This window comes from Adiantum capillus-veneris, chromosome 8, assembly GCF_014529385.1.
Source record: "Adiantum capillus-veneris isolate H3 chromosome 8, ASM1452938v2, whole genome shotgun sequence".
NCBI lineage: Eukaryota > Viridiplantae > Streptophyta > Polypodiopsida > Polypodiales > Pteridaceae > Adiantum > Adiantum capillus-veneris.
In genome coordinates this window covers 105,775,544-105,796,179 of record NC_140938.1, presented here as the reverse complement: position 1 = coordinate 105,796,179, position 20,636 = coordinate 105,775,544, and the positions used below count along the sequence as shown (strand labels likewise).

General features: G+C 45.3%; 1 protein-coding gene across 1 annotated transcript in view; it reads right to left on the bottom strand.

Annotated features, from left to right (window-relative positions):
- LUT1 (Cytochrome P450 superfamily protein) overlaps window positions 1–12,166 on the bottom strand; it is a 45,038-nt gene extending 32,872 nt beyond the window's left edge. The window contains exon 1 of the mRNA XM_086518311.1: window positions 11,541–12,166. Coding sequence (XP_086374437.1) covers window positions 11,541–12,107 — 567 coding nt within the window. The 5' untranslated portion in view covers window positions 12,108–12,166. The remainder of the gene's footprint in view (window positions 1–11,540) is intronic.
- Window positions 12,167–20,636: the final 8,470 nt, after the last annotated feature.

Below are 20,636 nucleotides of genomic sequence, written 5' to 3'. Positions count from 1 at the left end.
GTGGATACGATGACTGATGTGGCATGTTGTACAGACGCCTCCATAAATTGCGGTGACAGATTGCTGACGTGGCAGTTTGTACATACAGCCCATGGGGCGCTAGTTTTTGGAGATTAGATTCTCTTAGACTATCAAGCTTTTCATGTAACTGCTTTTGGTAGGCTTTTAAATACGAACCAAGGGCTCACTCTCTAGTATCCAACCGTATGGAGGTGCAGAGGAGTGCTACCAAAGGTGTAGCGTGTTGAAACAATACTGAATGGGGCACCATCATTTGGATCCAGGGCTCTCTTGGGGTGGAACTCCGTCACTCCGTGTCTCGTGTGCAGTGTTTCTCTTTCAGTTTAGTTGTGTCACCAAGGCATGCCCAAGAGAGCGTCGCAATTGCCCAACTTCATGCTGTGAAAATGGGTCTTTCCATAATATCCATGGATGGTTTCTAGAAGAGCACCAATGAGAGGTACCACCTTCTGAGTTTTCAAAGTGGCTAGCTCGGTTTCAAGTTCTCCACCTTGTGAATCGTAGTATAGTCCATCTACTTGAGGAAGTCGGGATGGATGAAATTCTCGATAAGGGCTTTCAAGCCGTTGATTTTTCCATAAGCTCTGCTCGATTCATTAGAACTTTCGAGATTAATGCCATAAATATCAAGTACAAGTCCAATGGAAGGTCTAGCTCTCTTAATCGGAGGTAGTCCTACGGTTCTATCCGCTCTCGGAGCGGGAGGTTGCTCTAAGGATACATCTGTTCTTTGAGGACATGAAATGTAATTATGCCCTGTTTGAAAACATTCAAAGCATCGGCCTTCTTGTAATAGGGTTTCTCATTGACGCTGTGTCAAATGAGGCCTTTGAGGTTGAGTTTCACAAATTCTCGAGGGGTTCTTCGTTGTGATCGAGAGTTCTGAGTGTTTGCTGAAGTTTCTTCTGTAGTTAACTCTAGCTTCCCTTTCATAAGCTTGTAACCGACCACAACATGGTCCATAAGCTCTTGCATTGTCGATACTTGTTTAGAAGACAGTATTCTTGTAAGGGTGATGGCAGTCCAATGGTATATCGCTCGCATTGGTCCTCCAAGGGAATCAACTTGAAGAAAGACATCGCAAGGTAGACGTCGAGGAAGCTTTGGTTGTAATCTTCCATGGTCTCCGTGGCAAGCATTTTCAAGTTTCCCATTCAGAAAAAATATGGACTTCAAACAGGGAGGTCATAAAACTTTGTGCAAAAATAGTCTTGAAAGCTTGCCAAGTCCTTGGAGCATGCGGTTGGGTAGCTATTGAACTCTGCCACTGCATAGCAATATCTTTGAGAAATCCCGTAGCTCGAGAAATCTTTGATTCTTTCGTGTAGTTTTCCAATTCATAAATGTTATCAAATTGTTTGAGAAACTGCAAGGCTTTCTTCCTATCTCACTCCAGAAAAAGTGAGAAATTTTATTTGTTGTCCCACCAATCCTTGACATCTCTTGGTTGGTTCACTGCAAACCCTGGATGTGGATGGTAGGGGTATCCATAAGGGCCCCACCCATTGTACCCAGGAGGCGGTGGTGGTGAGGGGGTGAGGGGGTGAGGGCAATGGCAGTGGCAGTGGCAGTGGCAGTGGCAGAGGCGGTTGCACTGGATCAAGGTTAGACGGTTGTACCATGTTCCTAAGGACTCCCCCAATTGGAACAAAAGGCTAAGTAGGTTGTCAGTTGGAGGCTCTTGTACTTTCTGGTGCCGGGGGAGGTGGTACTACCTGGGGCATCAGAGGGGGTAACAAGTAATTCAGGAACTCTTGAAAAGCTTGCAGCATCGGGAGATTCTGCTAAGGATGCCCCGAAAGAACGTCCCGAAGCTCGTCGAGAAGAAACCTGAGGTACTCTATAGAATCCAGAAACGCCATTGTGCTCTGTCTATTCTTGGTAGGACAGGTATGCTTTCAGAAACGCACACAATTGGAGCTCTGATGCCATTGTAACGGAAGGACACCACATGCCATCGGAAAAGAACAGACTTAACAAGATTTACACACTTCAAAACAACTAAATTGAAAGAGAAACACTGCACACAAACACGGAGTGGCGGAATTCCACCTCGAGAGAGCACTAGCCCCAAACGATGGCACCCCTTTTGGTATTTCTTTATATTGTTTCAACGCGGTACAACTCTGTGGCAGCACTCCTCTGCACTTCCACACAGTAGGATCAAAGAGAGTGACCCCTGGTTCGTATTTAAAGGCCCTTGGCCTACCAAAAGCGTTTACTATCACGTGCACATCTAACCCTATGTGCATGTCGACAAGTTGACTCATGTCTCTAGGGTTTAGGACAGGCTAGGAAGTGTTCTGGCACCCTTGTGAGCCTGTACGTAGGCCATGCATGACCAGACACTTTAGAGTAGTTGCATACTCTTTGATTGAACAAGCAAAACCAATGTCTGCTAGGTGTAGGCATTGAGGAGTGTTCCCATACAGTTGCATTAGTACTCAGCCTAGGTATTTATCTGCATGTGAATCACCTCTTATTAATAGTTCATCAACTTATTAATAAGTGACATTTTTGCACCATTTTAGAAATCGTGGGTTTTTAAGTTGGATTGCCTGACCCAACTTTACCTCATATATAAGTGACCCTAGGGGTCACTTCTCAAACATAAGTCGGTACCCGCAATACCTCAGCCTCTCTGGTGTTTTTGCACCAGATCAGCCCATCAGCATCAGCATTTTCAGCTTTCAGCCATAGCCTCACCGCTCCGTCGCCAATCCAACCATCAGCATTAGCGTTTTCAGATTTAGCCCTCAGATCAGCCAGCGTTTTCAAGTTTTCAACCCATGTCGACATCGTTGATAGCAGATTGCAGTTTCAAGCCAAAGTTCCCTAGCGTTTTCAGCATTCAGCCCATAGCCTTGTCGCGGTCGCAGATCCTAGCCTCAACATCATTAGTGTTTTCAGCATTCAACCTTTAGCCTCGCAATACAAAGCATCTACAGCAAGTACCATCAGCACTTCCGCATTTAGAACCCGTTGTACCAGCATTTGTGTAATCTAAAGCAAATACCTCTCTAGCAATAGAGAGGGGGGCCCTTGGAGGGGGATCTAGGACCCCATCTGGTGCCGGTCTCTCTCTCTCTCTCTCTCTCTCTCTCTCTCTCTCTCTCTATGTGTGGGTGTGTATGCACGCGCTAATAAGAAGAGGAAAATGGTATAACCTTTCTATCACCCAAGTGTGGTAGATTGGTTATGCCATTTCCCTCATGAATAATAGGTCTTGAGTTCAACTCTCCTCGTTGTATAGATCTTTAAGGTCTCTTGGGATAGTTTCTTACGACGTTAAAATTCTCTTCTTCTCGGGGGGGGGGGGGGGGGGTGTGTGTGTGCGCGCTAATAAGAAGAGGAAAATCATATTACCTTTCTATCACCCAAGTGTGGTAGATTGGTTATGCCACTTCCCTCTTGACTAACAGGTCTTGAGTTCAACTCTCCTCGTCAGATAGATCTTTAAGGTCTCTTGGGATAGTTTCCTACGACGTTAAAATTTTCTTCTCGGGTGTGTGTGTGGGTGTGTGTGCGCGCTAATAAGAAGAGGAAAATGGTATAACCTTTCTATCACCCAAGTGTGGTAGATTGGTTATGCCATTTCCCTCTTGAATAACAGGTCTTGAGTTCAACTCTCCTCGCCGGATAGATCTTTAAGGTCTCTTGGGATAATTTCCTACGACGTTAAAATCTTCTTCTTCTTCTTCTTCTTCTTCTTCTCTCTCTCTCTCTCTCTCTCTCTCTCTCTCTCTCTCTCTCTCTCTCTCTCTCTCTCTCTCTCTCTCTCTCTCTCTCTCTCTCTCTCTCTCTCTCTCTGTACTTCGCGGCCAGCAGAGCAGGTGCAATTGCAAGAGAACGCACAGGCGCAGCAGCAGGGGGGCGTGTAGCAGCAGGCGCAATTGCAAGGGGCTCTCTCTCCCAGCTGACAGACTCGCGCAGGTGCAACTGCAAGAGAACGCACAGGCGCAGCAGCAGGGGGGCGTGTAGCGGCAGCAGGTACAACTGTAGGAGAGCACGCAGGCACCGCAGCAGGGGGGCGTGTAGGTGCAACAGCAGAAGGGCGAGCAGGTGCAACAGCAACAGCAGGCGCCTCAGCACGCGAACCTTCATTTTGCTGCAGCGACCTGTTCTTTCACCAGTTTTCTACATTTGCTGCCCGCAGGTACATACGGCAAATTGCAAAAGTTCAAAACACAGGAGGAATTCCCACAGGAACTTTCAATCTCGGCCTTTCCGGATTTTCCGAGTTTTCGCATTCTCAAAATCCTGTATTTTCAGACCTGCAGGGATTTATTTGCAAGGAATTTGGAAACTGCAGAGCTCACAGAAATTGCAAATTGACACATACAGAAAGCAAACATATGCCATGTAGGCTGAATGGGGAAACATATATATGCATAATGCGGTGCGTATAGGTTGCTCTCTCCTCTCTCTCAGAAAGTGAAACAAATAAGGCAAGACAAATGGCGGCGCACTACATGGTCACAAGCAAGAGGATGACAGCCATTGAAAAGGAGTTGAAAGAATGCAAAGCCCACATGGATGAGTGGAAGAAAGAGAAGAATTTAATTCTCGAATGGAAAAAGAGGGAGGAACAGGCGAGGGAACTAGAACGCAAGGAGTTCCGGGATGAAATTCAAGCTTTAAAAAGTAGCATCTCAGCCCTTCGGGAGGAACTAGACGAAACCAAAGAGGGAAGACGCCTTGAAGATGGGGAAATTCAGCCATCAATGATTGACGAGCTGAATAGTATACGAGCACAAGTCAAAGAAATAAAGGAAGAAGGAGAAATGAAGACCTCATGGGTGGAGGTTCTCTCCAAAGCGCAAAAGAAAATGGACGAGGCTGAAAAATAGATTGAAGTTGTCAAGAAGGGAAAGGGCAAGGAAATTCCGACTACACCCGACATCATCAACAAAACACTAGAAGAGGAACAACGAAGAAGGGTACGCGCTCTACACGTGAGAGTGACCGGCCTAAAAGATTCAGATAAGGTGGACCAAGAGGTGAAGAGCCTCATGTCCATGATGGGGGTGGAGAAGCCCTCGCACACACAAGCTTGGAGAGTGGGCAAGAAGAGTGAAGGTAATGGGGAGAGTTCAAAAGGACGGGCTCTCATTTTGCGCTTTCCCTCCATGGAAGAAAAGAAAGACTTTTTAAAGAAGAGGCCAACCCTCAAGAAAACAGGTATCTTTTTAGGAGATGATCTTACGCTCTCACAGCTTGCACATATGAGAGAGGTCATGCCAAAGATTATAGCAGCAAGGGAGAAGGGGAAGTTAGCTTTCTACAGAAATGGACGAGTAGTGATTACAGAGCACCGCTCTACATGACGGTGTGAGACCTATGGGACCACTCTCAGGATGGCAGTTTGGAACTGTAATGGTTCGTATAGACTTGATGTGGGGGCCTTTGAGGATAGCTTCAGAGACAGAGACATTGTTTTCTACTCAGAGACTCATCAGGCTCCAGGACAGTTGATGCCGCACATATCAGGATACAGATGGGAGACAGCTTGTAGGACATGCACCAGAACTGCGCATGGGACTAGAGGATCAGGAGGTGTAGCAGTTCTTTTCATAGAGGAGCTCCAACCACTATTGCACATAGTTCGGAGAGATGATCAGGCCAGATACTTGTGGGTGAGGCTGAGGGCAGAGACTGGACATTTCTTGTACATCGCCATATGCTATTTTCCTCCCAGCACTTCAATATATGCTTCACCCAGAGGACAGTCTCCTTACTCTGTACTTGATGATGATATCTGGGAGTTCTCCAGAGATGGAGACATCATACTCCTGGGGGATTTCAATGCCCGTACAGGCAGCTCACAGACAGTCTTCTATGACACATCAGAGGAGATGCTTAGAGAGCTAGAGCCAGAGGAGTTGGGACTTGAGAGATGCTCACACGACAAAGAGCATACAGAGTATGGGAGATACCTGAGAGAGATGACGACTACTCACAGTTTAGCCATACTGAATGGCTTAACGACTTTCCCATTGTCTACAGGTTTTACTTGTTTTCCACATAGACATGGGTCCAGCACTGTAGACTATGTTCTGACACATCCGAGCTTTATCTCTCACATTCAGGATTTCACAGTGGGGCCCAGGCCAGTTGGGATAGCAGTAGATCATGCACTTTTAACATTATCAGTCTCCTTTGAGTACAATACATCTCAGGCCTCACGGGGTGGTGGACATACACGCTATACTTTTACACCAGAGACTGACTCAGTATATGTTGAGGAGATACGTAGGCTTTTATGCACATCAGAGCCAGTATACACAATGGAGGAGATCACATCTATGCTGACAGTGACATTACATGGGGCAGCGACAGAGGCATATCCACACACTCAGCTTGGGCAGAGACGTCGTTCTGGGCACATGCCTCAGAACAACTGGTATGATGAGGAGTGTCGACAGAGGAGAGCTCAGATACAGCGGGACCTTACATTGGGAGTGATCACCTATAGACAGTCTCGCATTGCTACACGACGACTAGTGCGACGGAAGAAGCGAGCTTTCTTGGTCCAGATGGAGCAAGATTTATATCAGCTCTTCCTTAGTAGAGATTCAGGAGAGGCTTGACGTCTATTCCATGAAAAGTCTCCCCCACCAGTGATTACTTCTACAGAGATATGGGGGCAGTATGCAACATCTTTATACACTGTACCTGGACAACCACCATTACCAGACCCACCACAGCCATGTCCGGCTACGAGCACCTTCTTTACCACTGAGATGGTAAAGGAGGCCATTGACAGGATGAAGACCAGACGGGCACAGGATCATGAGGGTTTGGTAGCAGAGCACATTATACATGCTGGGGATTTGTTGGCAGAGATGCTTGCACGGCTATTCAACCGTGTCATGTGTGAGGGTCTCCCTGAGTCTTGGAGATTATCTACTATTGTACCTATCTTCAAGACAGGTGACCCCACAGTGCCGGGGAATTACCGTACTATCATGGTAGGACACACATTGGCACGGTTATATGCATCCATCCTCGAGCATAGGCTGAGCAGTTGGGCAGAGATTATGGGCATACGAGCACCTGGGCAGGCTGGTTTCAGAAGGGGTTTCTCCACACTAGATCATGTCTTTACACTCAGGGCTATCCTTGAGGAGGGTCGAGCACATGGTAGACGGATATACTGCAGCTTTGTGGATTTTCGCAAAGCCTTTGACACAGTGCCGAGGGCCAGATTGATGCACCGGCTTATGGAATTGGGGGTACCCACAGAGCTGATGTGGGGGATCATGGCATTGTACAGATCAGTGATGGGTCATGTACGCACATCAGAGGGGATATCCGACATAGTTCACTCCACCATCGGAGTGAAACAGGGATGCCCACTGTCCTCTACTTTATTTGGTATGTATGTTGATGGGGTCTCTGATTATATTGACAGAGGAGGAGATAGAGGTGCACAGCTTGCAGGGACATGGATCCCTCTTTTATTGTATGCTGACGATATCGTGTTGATATCAGAATCGCCAGAGGGTATGCAGAGACATTTGGACGCATTGCATAGTTTTGCAGAGGATAGTGGATTGTCTGTCAACCTTGGTAAAACCAAGGTCATGGTATTTAATACCACGCCACAGTGGGTTAGGAGATCAGCACCTACTTTCACATATGGACAGGACAGTATGGAGTACACTGATGCATACACATATCTTGGGGTGGTCTTTAGTGGACCGAGGTTCACACTGAAAGTGGCAGCAGACACTAGATTGACTCGTGCCTATGCAGCCCTAGGTGGTTTAGAGAGGATTTGTTCGCAAGTTCAATTCCAGGAACCTCGAACAAAGCTCTGGCTTTTCGATACTTTGGTCGCTTCAGTTATGCACTACGCGGTTCAGGTTTGGGGACCGTCTATTGACAGTGCTGGATGGACTAATATGGAGAGACCCCTGATATCTATGATTTCTAGGCTGATTAGAGCCAAGGCCTCAGTCCCACATGACATCATACGAGCGGAGCTGGCTGCCCCACCTATGGAGGTTGAGGCACTCACCAGATCAGTATCATTTGTACACAGCTTATGGGACACCACCAGGGACAGGTATGCCAGGCTTGCTCTCGAGTCATCCAGACAGCTGGCATTACAGGGAGATACATCATGTTGGTATGCACAGATGAGCTCATGGTTTCAGAGGCATGGTTTCAGCATGGACAGGCTGCCCCCTTTCCAGTATTCTCTTGATGCACCATCCTTGGCTCTTACACGGATGGAGACTACTAGACTCATTCGGCAGGATCTTATCCAGCTTGATAGCAAGAGGACATGGATAGAACCATCACGGGAGTTGGGTACGAAGAGGGTTTTCTATAGAGAACATCTTCTTCAACTCACGACAGACGGATTTGTCACACGGCACAGTTACATGGACACACATCTATCTCATAGGTTACGATGTGCTATTGGCCAAATTCGCACATCTTCACACCAGCTTGGGATTGAGACAGGTAGATTCAGAGGCATACCAGCAGACAGTAGGATATGTCAGTTATGCCATGCAGAGCCAGAGACAGAGTTTCACTACATATGTCGCTGCACAGTCTACTATGAGATACGGGGACGCTTTCATTGTCTATTCAGAGATGGTTTTGACTCGTTAGACAGAGTCATGAGATATCAGGATCAAAGATGTCTCGGATTATTCCTACTTGAGATTCAGAGACATGGAGACGCTCTATTGAATGGGCAAAGACAGAGACAGTCCTAGAGACGCATCTCAGATTTCTTCAATCTGAGTACCACAGAGTCAGAGGGGACACCACCACCAGAGAGCTCGGTTCCCACCCATACACACATCAGCAGTACTCTCATTGATCGAGCTATAGAGTTAGGGAGATCGAGACGACCGCGACTGAGGAGGGGGGCCACGCAGCACCGGCGGAGATTGCGGCAGAGGATACACAGGAATCCTAGCACGACACCCAGAATGTCGATCGGGATAGGCTTCATGCTATTGCTATATTGTATCATGGTGACACTTATCCCCACTTTGTACCTTTATGGCATGATACCATTGCTCAGCCTACCAGCCACCCATAGGAGTCGGTAGCACTCCTATCATTTCTTTGTTTGTAGTTTTCTTGTTTGTACCCAGACTTGGTACTAGACTCATCATTGTAATCAGTTGGTCTCATAGGTCATTTTGGCCTCTTGTAGACGTTAATATATCATTTCATTTCTCTCTCTCTCTCTCTCTCTCTCTCTCTCTCTCTCTCTCTCTCTCTCTCTCTCTCTCTCTCTCTCTCTCTCTCTCTCTCTCTCTCTCTCTCTCTCTCTTAGTTTTCATTCTCTTTCTCGCTCTTGTCTATTGCACGATTCTCATGAAGTAAAAAGGGGGGCTCTCTCTTCCCTTCAGTAAAAGGAACCTTGGGTACGCACTGAGCACTCATCCTCGGCATTCACCATCAATCATGTCCGCTCCGCATAACAATTACATGAAAAGCTTGACAGTCTAAAGGCATCTGATCTCCAAAAGCTAGTGCCCCATGGGTTGTTCGTACAAACTGCCGCGTCAACAATCTGACAGCACAATCTGCGAAGGCGGCCATACAACCTACCACGCCAGCGAAGATCGCCGAAATCTGTACTGCAAGCCACATCGACAGATCAGCGTAATTTTCGAGCTTCCATACAACAGCCATGTCATCATATCCACGATGGGTCTTCAGAGAGTGATGTGTGTGCCTTTTTTATTTTAGGCCCCATCAGACGAGGGTCCCCTAAGTTGCCAGGGCTTAGGATTTTAATCCCAACCCTATTTAATAATTGGCCCGATCTGTAAGTTGGTGATAACTTTACCTTCTTTTGCTTCTACTAGGGTTTAGGACCCTCGGCCGAAATCTGCAGGTTGGCTAGGGTTAGGGCTACGGTGCACAATCCACTTGGTCTTCAGTGGCTCGACACGTCAGCAGTTTATGACAGAGATCTTGAACCACTCAAAGAACTTTATAATAGCATGACGCCTATGTAGGAAGCTCACCTTGAGGTACAATTGCAGACTTTGGACCCTCACCACCCAAAGTCTATGAAGGATCACATTCATCAGATACACGAGATGCAACAAGTAACTCTTCAGGCAAGGCAGCCGATCCCTTCAGAGGATATGGCTATCATCATGATGCCGCATTTGACTCCCAAGTATAGTGCTTTTTGTTCAACCTTGATTACTTCAAGGAGGACCAGTAATTTGACTTGCAAGTAGCTTGTTCCCATGGTCTTGAATCTAGAGGTCCAAGTATAGAGGTCCGGATTCAGAGAAAGCTCTAAGGCCCTAACTGGGTAGTCATCCAAGAAAGCAAAGCAAAAGCAAAAGGGACAGAAGGATGATACTTCCAGATTTGGTGAGAGATGGCAGTGGAGAACATTTTGCTAAGTTAGATTCTGATTTAGAGTGGCATCGCTACAATTGCACTTGTGTCAGCTTTTATACACTCGGTTCACCTTCCTTCACCTTCACCAAGCACTCTATGGAAATCGCGCACACTTTTTGACATTGGTGGGCAAGATTGTCTATCCTTGGCTTTCCGGGTCTCCATATAGAGGTGGTATGCTTGTTGGGCATTGTGGACACACCTTGCAGTCGAGGAAGGATCACCACACATTCAGCTATTGATCTTCAAGGATATTAAGAAGATTGAGACTTTTGGTTTGTACAAGTGGAAAAGTAGAATTGTTTGCAAGAACTTTTTAAGAAAAGTACAAGTAAAGAACATCTATCGGTGAAAGCAACAAGTGCTACTAGCTAGTGAAAGAAAGATTAAGTAGTGGGCTACTTGGTTCAGCAAGTTCAAAGAACATCTTCTAGACTACTTGATGCGTACTAAGTGCTAAGCCACTTGAATCCCCGGTAGTTTGGACGGAGGGATGACTTGGCATATAGTCCTTAGTGAAAAGATATTGTCTTTGAGAACTTAAACTAAAAGAGCTTCACCTAGTAAAGCTCAACTCGGGCATTTAGTTGTTAAGTCTTGTGAAATGCATGGTACATAGAGAACGCCACTCCACTATCTTTTAAAGATATTCATAGAGTACTGAGGCTGACATTATTCTGCCTAAGGACTTCTATTAAAAGAATGGTTGCAGAAATTTATCTCAAGAGAACTCACCAACGCGGCGATGATGATTCTAGTACATCAAAGATATCCATATAGAGGACAATACGGCCTGGATGCAATAACTAGGTAGGTAGATTCCGTGCAGGTCTCATGTGACATCTGACGTCCAGTGCGAATCAAGATGAGAATGTGAATGTGGAATTTCATCTCAAATCCAATGTGAATTAAGATATGAATGTTCAGTGTGAGCGATGCGACTGATGATTGCATGTGGATTAGAATTAGCACATGTGCAAGTTTAAGACGGCCTATACATTCGCACGCAGAGTACATAATCTTGCTCATATCAACATGTAACACACAGCCCTATACTTAAATATGAGGCAGATGCAAAAATGTGAAAATAATTTGATATCTTTCAGAGTAAGATCACCCACTGTCCAGAGTTTTCCCTCTGCAATTGCGAAGCCCGAACCAAAAAGAAACTCAGAGACTTCCGAAACAAGGCCCTTTGCATACTTTCCATAGTTCTTCAGAACATGCTTGGCAGCAGCAGGGTCACCGATGACAACAAAATTGCGGGGACCAGCAGCAAGGCGATAGACGGATCCTGTGGCCAGCATCCAATGAAAAAGGGGAAGGAAAAGGGCACCACCAAGAAGGTCCTGAACATCGTCAAGCTTTGCGGTAGCTACGGGAATACCAGATGTGTCTTCGCCAAATCTAAACGTGCTGGTCAGAGATGTGAGCCAGTCAGGGCTCACCCACGACTTACCCGCACCTGACTTGTCTGGCGGAGGAGGCTCACTACTGCTATTCTTGCAGCAGCAGATATGAAGACTTTGAGTGAAACGCGCATTGGCATCCAAACACGATGATGATGAGAAGCTAAGATGTGTGGAAAATGCTTGATGAGGCAGCCTCCCAAGCAGAAGTTGCTGCTGCTGCTGCGCCGAATCAGAGAGGACAAGCTGCCTGGGCCCTGAACCCCCCGCCATTGTCATCCTTTCCAGGAGCTCTGGGAGCTCCGCGACTCTGGAGTCTGGATAATGGACCAATTTAAACGTTTCGATGAGAGAGAAGGAACGAGACCTCAACTAGGAGACAAATGCATGGGAAATGGGTGTAATGGTATGCCTTGCTTTCACTCAAATATGAAAATAAAATGCAAGGCATAAGTTAATCATTCGCATGAAAATATGAACATCCAAGATCCGCTCCACACTCTTTGTCTTTTTGACTTGCTAAACAAAGCTTGCAGCTTACCATGCTTTGGCCAAAGATCCTCTGATTATTCTTGAAGAGTGATGCTCATCCATTTGTTTGATTCCCTTTTGTCCTCACTATCATATCATATTGACTAGTATTAAAACAAGGTGAACATTCACGTTGGCATTTTAAAACAAGGTGAAGCGTCATATTGGCATTCTAAAACAGATAATAGATGAACCCTTGGGCTACATAGTGGACAAAAGATGAGCAATAAAGAAAACTAATTTGTATAATTGCTTCATGATCTTTGACAAATGTCACCACTCCACGTGGCTACAAGCGAGCACTAGCTCAGTGGTGAGCGTGGACGTGAGCTAGGAAGCCCTCTTGGATTCTACTCTAGCCAGAGCTTGGAGGGGATGGAAGGCGAACAGGCGGAGGCAGTCATGACAGAGAGAGAGAGAGAGAGGAGCTCCCTGGCCGAGCAGTCGAAATACATGGGTTGGTCAGGCATGCGAGACGGCCTCACCGTGGCCTAGGCCAGGGAGTGAAATATACAACTGAGAGAGCCTAGGGGCAACGGGAGCTGAACCGTTCAATGCCCACATCTGAGAGCAGAAATTAGATCACTAAGGCATTGCAATCGCACGTGTGCAAGCCAGAGAGAGACGTTAACGTTATAACTCCATGTTGTATCAAGCCGCCTACGTTTGGCAAATGTCGCTACGAGAGAGAGAGAGAGAGAGAGAGAGAGAGAGAGAGAGAGAGAGAGAGAGAGAGAGAGAGAGAGAGAGAGAGAGAGAGAGAGATGTGCTCCTAATTACCGTTTCCACTTGAGGGGGGAGTGAGTCGATATGTCGCGAGCACCACGATGGAAGGTGAAGAGGCCACCTGAGCCACACGCAGTAAACGGTCATCTCTACTATGCTGGGAGATGGCGAAGAGGTAGCCGAGAGAGAGTGGAGGGGGGGGGGGGGGGGGGGGGGGGGGGGGGAGAGAGAGAGAGAGAGTACATGACTGACTACTGCTCGTCTCCTTCGTGGCGACTGTAAGCCAGTGCTGCTCAGGCAAGGCCATTGCTCCTCAGGCAAGGACTCTCTCTCTCTCTCTCTCTCTCTCTCTCTCTCTCTCTCTCTCTCTCTCACACACACACACACACACTGTGTGTGTTGAGGTGGGGTTGTGGATTATCTTGCAACGGCTATCGTTGCAATAACAGGTGTGGATCACAAGCCGTATTGCTCCTAGAAGGCACAAGGTGAGTGGTGTTAACAGATGCAACAACAAGCCAATATCATTGCAGTAGGAGGTGCAATTAATAGCTCACGGCCCACCAGGTGTTGCTCCTAGCAGGCATGGGGCATAGGCTTCAGCTGGTCCGAGTCTTAGTGTGCAGGTGTAGCCAACGAAAATATTGGATGCGCTGCAAGCGTTGAGGGAAGGCATCACCAGGGGTTGGGATGTCATCTGCATGTTTGGGGAGTAAGCACAGGGAGCGGGGTCAATAGACGCAAGGCATGCAGGAGCCACAGTTGGCGATGGGATGAAATTTGGTTTAAAATCCTTAAAATGTAAAGCTTGAATATGTCATAATAACTAATATCTAATTCTCCTAAATGATTTTCTCATGTTAAACTGATCATTTAATATGGGGAAGTACCAGGGGAGAAAAAGCTAGAATATTGGTAAGGCTAACAGATCGGTCTCAGTAGGGATCCAAAGAGGGACCATCTACAAAAGAGCAATGTGCATGAATGGTGCTTCAAAGACCTTAGGGTTTAGCCCATTAAGACTTCCAAAAAGCTTAGGGTCCAAAATTAAATGAAATGCTCAATGGTCAAGCCTTAGGGAAATTTGGATGCTTGTGGGAAGACTCAAAAGTCTTCCCACATCCCTATCAAGGAGGGGGCGAGCCATTTTTGTAGGGGATGAGAGAGAAACACACACACACACACACACACACACTCACTCAAGGCTTCCTTTAACACAAAGGGCATAGTGGACACATGTCAGGTTCCTAGCCCAGTTGCCCCCAAGGTGCATTCAAATCCTATTGGATGGCCATAGAGGTGGACCAGTGAGAATTAGGCTAGAGTACTCTCTCTCATAGAAATGAAGATTCAATAGAAATGAAGCTCTCTAGAAGACTATTGGACAGTCTCCTAGAATCTTTTTCTATTGAATCTTTTATCCAATAGAGGTGGACCAGTGAGAATTAGGCTAGAGACCTAACGGCTTGCTTGATTCCTATTGGCCAGAAGACCAAGAGATCCAATGAGAGATTAGTTGATTTATTTCAATACCTAAAGATCTCACAAAAGGGGAAAGGGGGACACATGTCACAAGGCTAGCAATTATGCTTCTAATTTCCTATTGGCTAAGCTTGGCATGAGCCAATGAGGGGCCAGCAAGAGGAAATAGCAAGAGGGGTCGACCAAGAGAGAGAGGGGGCTGATTTTTGCAAGGCATTATCACACACACACACACACACACACACACACACACACACACACACACACACACACACACACACACACACACAAGCTCATGTGTGAAGTAAAGAAGACTATCTCCTTCTCAAGCTTTAATGGAAAGCTGATCATCTACTCCAAGCTTGTGAGAAGGGAGGCCTACACCAACAACTCTTGGCTTTGTGATGCAAATCCAACCAAGAGCCAAGCTGCAATGCATGTTCATCTCCTCTACCATGCTAATTACTAAACTATGCTAAGCTATTAAGAGTGATTATGTGAGGACACATACTTCTTTCTCGTAAGAATACTTCTTCTTCCTCTCGATCTACTCTCATACCTAGCTAGCTCTCACCATCTCCGAAGGTGTGTGAGGTCTTGGGTCTGAGACCATGAGGGAATTGATGTTGTGTTTTCAAGTGTAAGCTTGGTGCTTGAAGATTCCATCTTCATTGCACCAGCAAGTTATTGAAGGAACACAAAGTATTGTATTGTAAAATGTCTCCCTTCATGGGGGGAACCTATAATACAAAGCCTTTTGGAGGGGGGACCGTCTCCATGTAAATCCAGTCCTCAACTGTTGTCAATAGCTTAATTTCTCTCTCTTTTTGAAGTATTGTTCATGCCTATCTAACTAGGTGTTATGATTTTGTTGCTCTATCCATCCAAGCACTCTTGCTATGCTCATTAGGAATCTATTCTTAATGAAATGCTCACTATGTCTATGTTATTTTCCTCTACACACAAGCTACTAGACCATTAAATGTTACATTGGTATCAGAGCTATTGGTTTCTCTTTTCTTGCTCAAGAAGAGAGGTCCTCAAGCTAACTATAAATGGTTGGTATTATTAATTGCAATTGAGTAAGTAGAATAGGGATTTTTTAGCCTTGCAGTGCGCATGCTTCATGCAGATAACGGGGCATCACCGTCAAGAGCTATGGACTTAATAGTGGAGTCCTACGGGGATTGCCTACGGCTTAACCACTATTAAGCTATAGAAGCTTGACAGGAGCCGTTGTTGTTTTAGTGGTGAAAGACCCTCTCTTTTATTACTTGCAATTAATGATATTCGAGCCACAGGTACAAGAGCTTGAGTGCTTTTCTAAAGGGTTAAGAGGAGTAGCAACTAGGGCTTGAAGTGCCAAAGTACACTTAAAAATTTTACACCTAAAATTTGTTAGAATGGCTGACAATAGTAAAGAGAGTGAAATTAATGTTGATAGCTTTGATTTTGCTAATGAACAGGCTACTAATGATGCCCCAATGCTTGTCAATTACCTTGTTACTAGGTTTCAACAAGCCAACGGCAATCCATCCCTCCAAGGTGAAGTGCAATGGCAACTATGTACTCATGGGATTCTCCAAACTCCCCACCAAGAAGAGAGAGTACCTAGGAAGCCTCCTTGTGAGACTTCCAAAAGAGGCCTCTCTCCGATAAGGGAAGAAGAAGAGGATCCGTACAAAGGGCTCAAAAATCTACTACTTGACGACGCATCTCCTTCCCAAAGGAGAACTCAAGTTTCAACGGTAGATCCCCCACCGAAAGAATGAGAAAGAAGTGAGTCTCCTGCCACCTCGGTGGAGATGGCTCCACGAAGTCGTCGGGCAAAACGCTCTCCAACACCCCCTAAACGGAGAAGACCACCGCACACTTCTCTACACCATAATTCAAAGAGGGACGAGAGAAAACAAGAGAAGAAAAAGGCGAGAAATAGGTCACCCTCTTCTCCATCTCCTTCATCCTCTTCCTCTTCTAAAGAAAGTGATGGTGCAGACAAGGAGGAACAAGGGAAGAAAAAGGCGAGAAAGAGGTCACCCTCTTCTCCATCCTCCTCATACTCTTCCTCTTATGAAGAAAGTGATGGTGCAGCTCTTGAACCACCTAAAAGAAGAGGCCATGGGAAATCCTATGCCGCATGGAAGAGGTCGTCCAAGCTCAAAAAGTTCAAAGAGGGAGGAAAGAACATTTCTTTCCTTACCTACGAGGGCACCTTTGGTGCTACAGACAAAGTCTTGGCCTTCATCCAACAATTTGATGCGGCGTTTGGAGATGAAGGCTTCATGGAGTCCTCTAAGCTACGCCATGTAGCTATGTATTTTCAAAAGTCTGTCAGGCAATGGTGGTCTAGCCTATGGGCAAACGGTGAAGCTCCACAAACATGGAAAGCTTTAAGAGCTTCCATCATGAAGCAGTTTTTGGCTACCGATGCCAAAGACAAAGTACTCACCGAATGGCGAATCTTGAAGCTCTCTCCCTATGAATCTATTCACAAATATGTAGACAAGTTTTGGGATTTGCATCTCAAAGTCATTGTCTTCAAAAAGATGGATTTTAGAGAGCAAAAACAACAAGTTTGTGCGAGTTTAACTGAATATATGGCGGAGTATGTTAACTCCCAAAGGCCACGCACCATATCTGCGGTCATACACCATACCATGGTGGCTTCACGAATCAATTTCCAACAAGGGGCTAAGAGAAATCTTAAGCCCATGGAAAACAAGGACCGTAACGAGCCTAAAGGGAAGGACAATGTCCAAAAGTCTCCCAAAGGCAACGCCAACAACCACAAAGCTAAGGATAAGGGAGTTTATAAAGGCAAAAATTAAACACTCTCCTGAAGAGCTTGAGCGTTATCGTAAAGATAACCGTTGTTCAAGTGCGGGGAGCAAGGGCATGCCTATCGTGCTTGTCCCCACATGAATACACGAAATGAGCCTCCTAGAGCTACCTTGATCGAAATCCAAGAAGAGGCTGCTCACCACAAAGGATCTTCTCTGTCCCCTGCTTGGGGAAAGGTAAGAGAACATGATGCTTTCATTCTCTTTGGCCTTGGTTCTACTCACAATTTCATATCCATAGAGTTGGCCACCAAGCTAGGCATCCAAGTCTATGAGATGGGATATGTCCTACCTACCGACAGTGCTTTCAAGGGACAAGAAGCCCCAGTCACTCCCTTAATTGGGAAATTGAGGCTCCATGTCCGAAGGTATGTGGACAAGGAGGATTTCTCTATCTCTCCTCTCAAGCATGAGGATGTAATCCTAGGGGCACCATGGTTTGATTACATGGATGCCAATGTTAAATTCCCTGAAAGGCAAATCTACTTTAGGTTCAAGGAAAAAGATATGTACATAGATGCTAAGGAGTTGGGTAACACCATACCCATTGTATATACGCAAGCTTTCAATAAGTCAATAAAGAGATCTATTTCCGTGTACATGATTTTTGTTAAACATTCTCAAAATGAACCTAATGCTTTAGCAAAAGGAAATATAAACAATCACAAGGAATTAGAGTTATCCAATTTTCTCAAGGGATTTCAAGATGTTTTTATTGATGACATCCCTCGTGAACTACCTCCTAAACGGGGCAATGATGACCATGCAATTGAACTTCTTCCAGGAAGTTCACCGCCTAATAAACCTCCCTATAGAGTTTCTCATGTTCAACAAGAGGAGATTATGCGGCAAGTGCATGAGTTAGTTGAGAAGGGTATGGTTAGGCCTAGCTCATCTCCATTTTGTTCACCGGTGTTATTAGTGCAAAAGAAAGACGACACATATCGTATGTGTGTCGACTATAGAGCACTAAATAGGATCACTATCAAAAATAGGTTTCCCGTTCCACGGGTAGAAGACCTTTTTTTTGATAAGCTAGGAGGGTCGACCTACTTCAGTAGGATTGACCTAAAAAGTGGCTACCATCAAATAAGGATAGTTGATCAAGACATTGTAAAGACCGCATTTTGTACTACGTTTGGTCTTCACAAATACATTGTCATGCCTTTTGGCTTGACTAGTGCACCAGCCACATTTAACCGCTTGATGAAGAAGCTATTCAGGCCTCATTGAACCTTTACTGATTCGTTGATGATATAATCATCTACTCTAACTCACTAGACAAACACAAGCGACACCTCCAGGTAATATTTCAAGTTTTACGAGAGAATAAACTTTATATTAATCGAAAGAAAAGTGAGTTTTTCTGACAAGAGATTCAGTATTTAGGTCACATTATCTCTCAAGATGGCATCCAAATGGGTCCATCAAAGCTAGAGGTGATAGAAGGATGGCCTAATCCAAGGAATCTACATGAATTAAGAAGCTTCATAGGTACGTGTGCATACTATAAACGCTTCATAGAAAAGTTCTCACAAATCGTGGCCTTGCTAAATATTATGGTCCATTTTAAATTCTTAAGCCAATCAATGAGATGGCTTATCAAAGTTGCCCAACCAATGGCTCATGCATAATGGTTTCCATGGGAGCCTACTTAAGCCTTACAAAGGAGCACCATCAAAAGAAGCAATAGTTGCAGACCCTCCAAAAATAGAAGATCGAGAAGAAGTACTTCAATCTTAGTCCATCCTACGACATGAAGACAAGGTATTAAGAAACGGTAAGAGAGAGAAAATTGCACAGATTAGTGAGATTAATGTCCAAAGGGAGATTCCTTAGAATGTGTAAACATGGAGTCCCAACATAGAGTGAAGAGGATTTTGATTTAAATGAGACCATGGAAACTAAAATGGTCACTAGGAAAGAAACAACCGAGGAAGATCATCATGAGCCATAATGGCCAACCCCCAAGGAACCCAAGAAGAAGATAGGAACTTACCCAAACCCTATAGAGGAGATCGAGCGAGTCAAGCAATTAATGAGTTTGGTAGAAGAGACCCAAAGGGATCTAGAGCCAGCAGCTAGGTAGATCCAGATTACAAACATAGTGTTCCCTACACAAAATCAACCTCACAAAGACCATAGACCACTAGCCATACCTAGTGTCATCCAAGAAGAAAGTGACTTTAAGTCATTGGGAAGTGGGTGTACTCCCTTCTTGTTTGAGAGAATGTTTACAAAGGGATTACCTGACCCTATCGAAGAAACGGAGATCCCATCTTTCCCATGTCAAGGGACTGAAGCCCAAAAAGTGCCGTTAAATATTGCCAAATTGATGGATTTCATGGCTTCAAAAGTTAGAACCACCATCATGTCTAAACTATGTGGAGGCCCCAAGCTATCCTTAGCTCTTCGAGCTTTCCTCAATGGAGAACTGAAAGTCGGGCTACCACAATTTTCATCGATGGATGGAGCTAAGGAGATGCCAATAGAGAAGGAACACTTAGATCCACAACCCATCCTAGATGAGACCTCTGTTAATGAAATACCTGTTAACAAGTTGGAAAAATACTTTAAAGGTGATGAATCCAATGCAACCATACCAATCACGACCAAGGGATTAACTGTGAAGGGAATCCTTGATAGTGGCTTTGGGGTTAGCATTATAACTAAAAATTGATGGGAATCTATGGGAAGACCTCACCTTGGGACTACACACATAGTGGTAAAGATGGCCAATGGGACTATTGTTAAACCTATTGGGATTTTACAAGCACACTATGTCATCTGAGATGATATTAGGACGTCCTTTCATGAGGGAAGCAAAAATGGTGCATGACTGGTCTAAAAACCATGTCTACTTGCAGTTCCAAGACTTTGTCATTCGAGTTGATCTTGTAACTGGTCGAGCACATCCTCTAGGAAATAGAATTATAATTGATCATAGATCTGACACCACAATTCACTCGGACCCATTGTAGTATTGTTACACGTGTAAAAAGGACATTGATGTTGGGGAAGATTCCCCTTATATGGATGTTCTACCTGGGATGAGTGAGTCCGACAATGTGGATTGGGTCCACTTAGCAGCAACCATAGACACTTGGGGAAATAGGGGGATGACCTGGGTAACACCTGAGGGGGATGAAATGCCACAACTCATACCTTTAAATATGATAGGAGCAATGCATTTAGCTCGTAGGGATGTACTAGATGAAGGCTTGGTTGA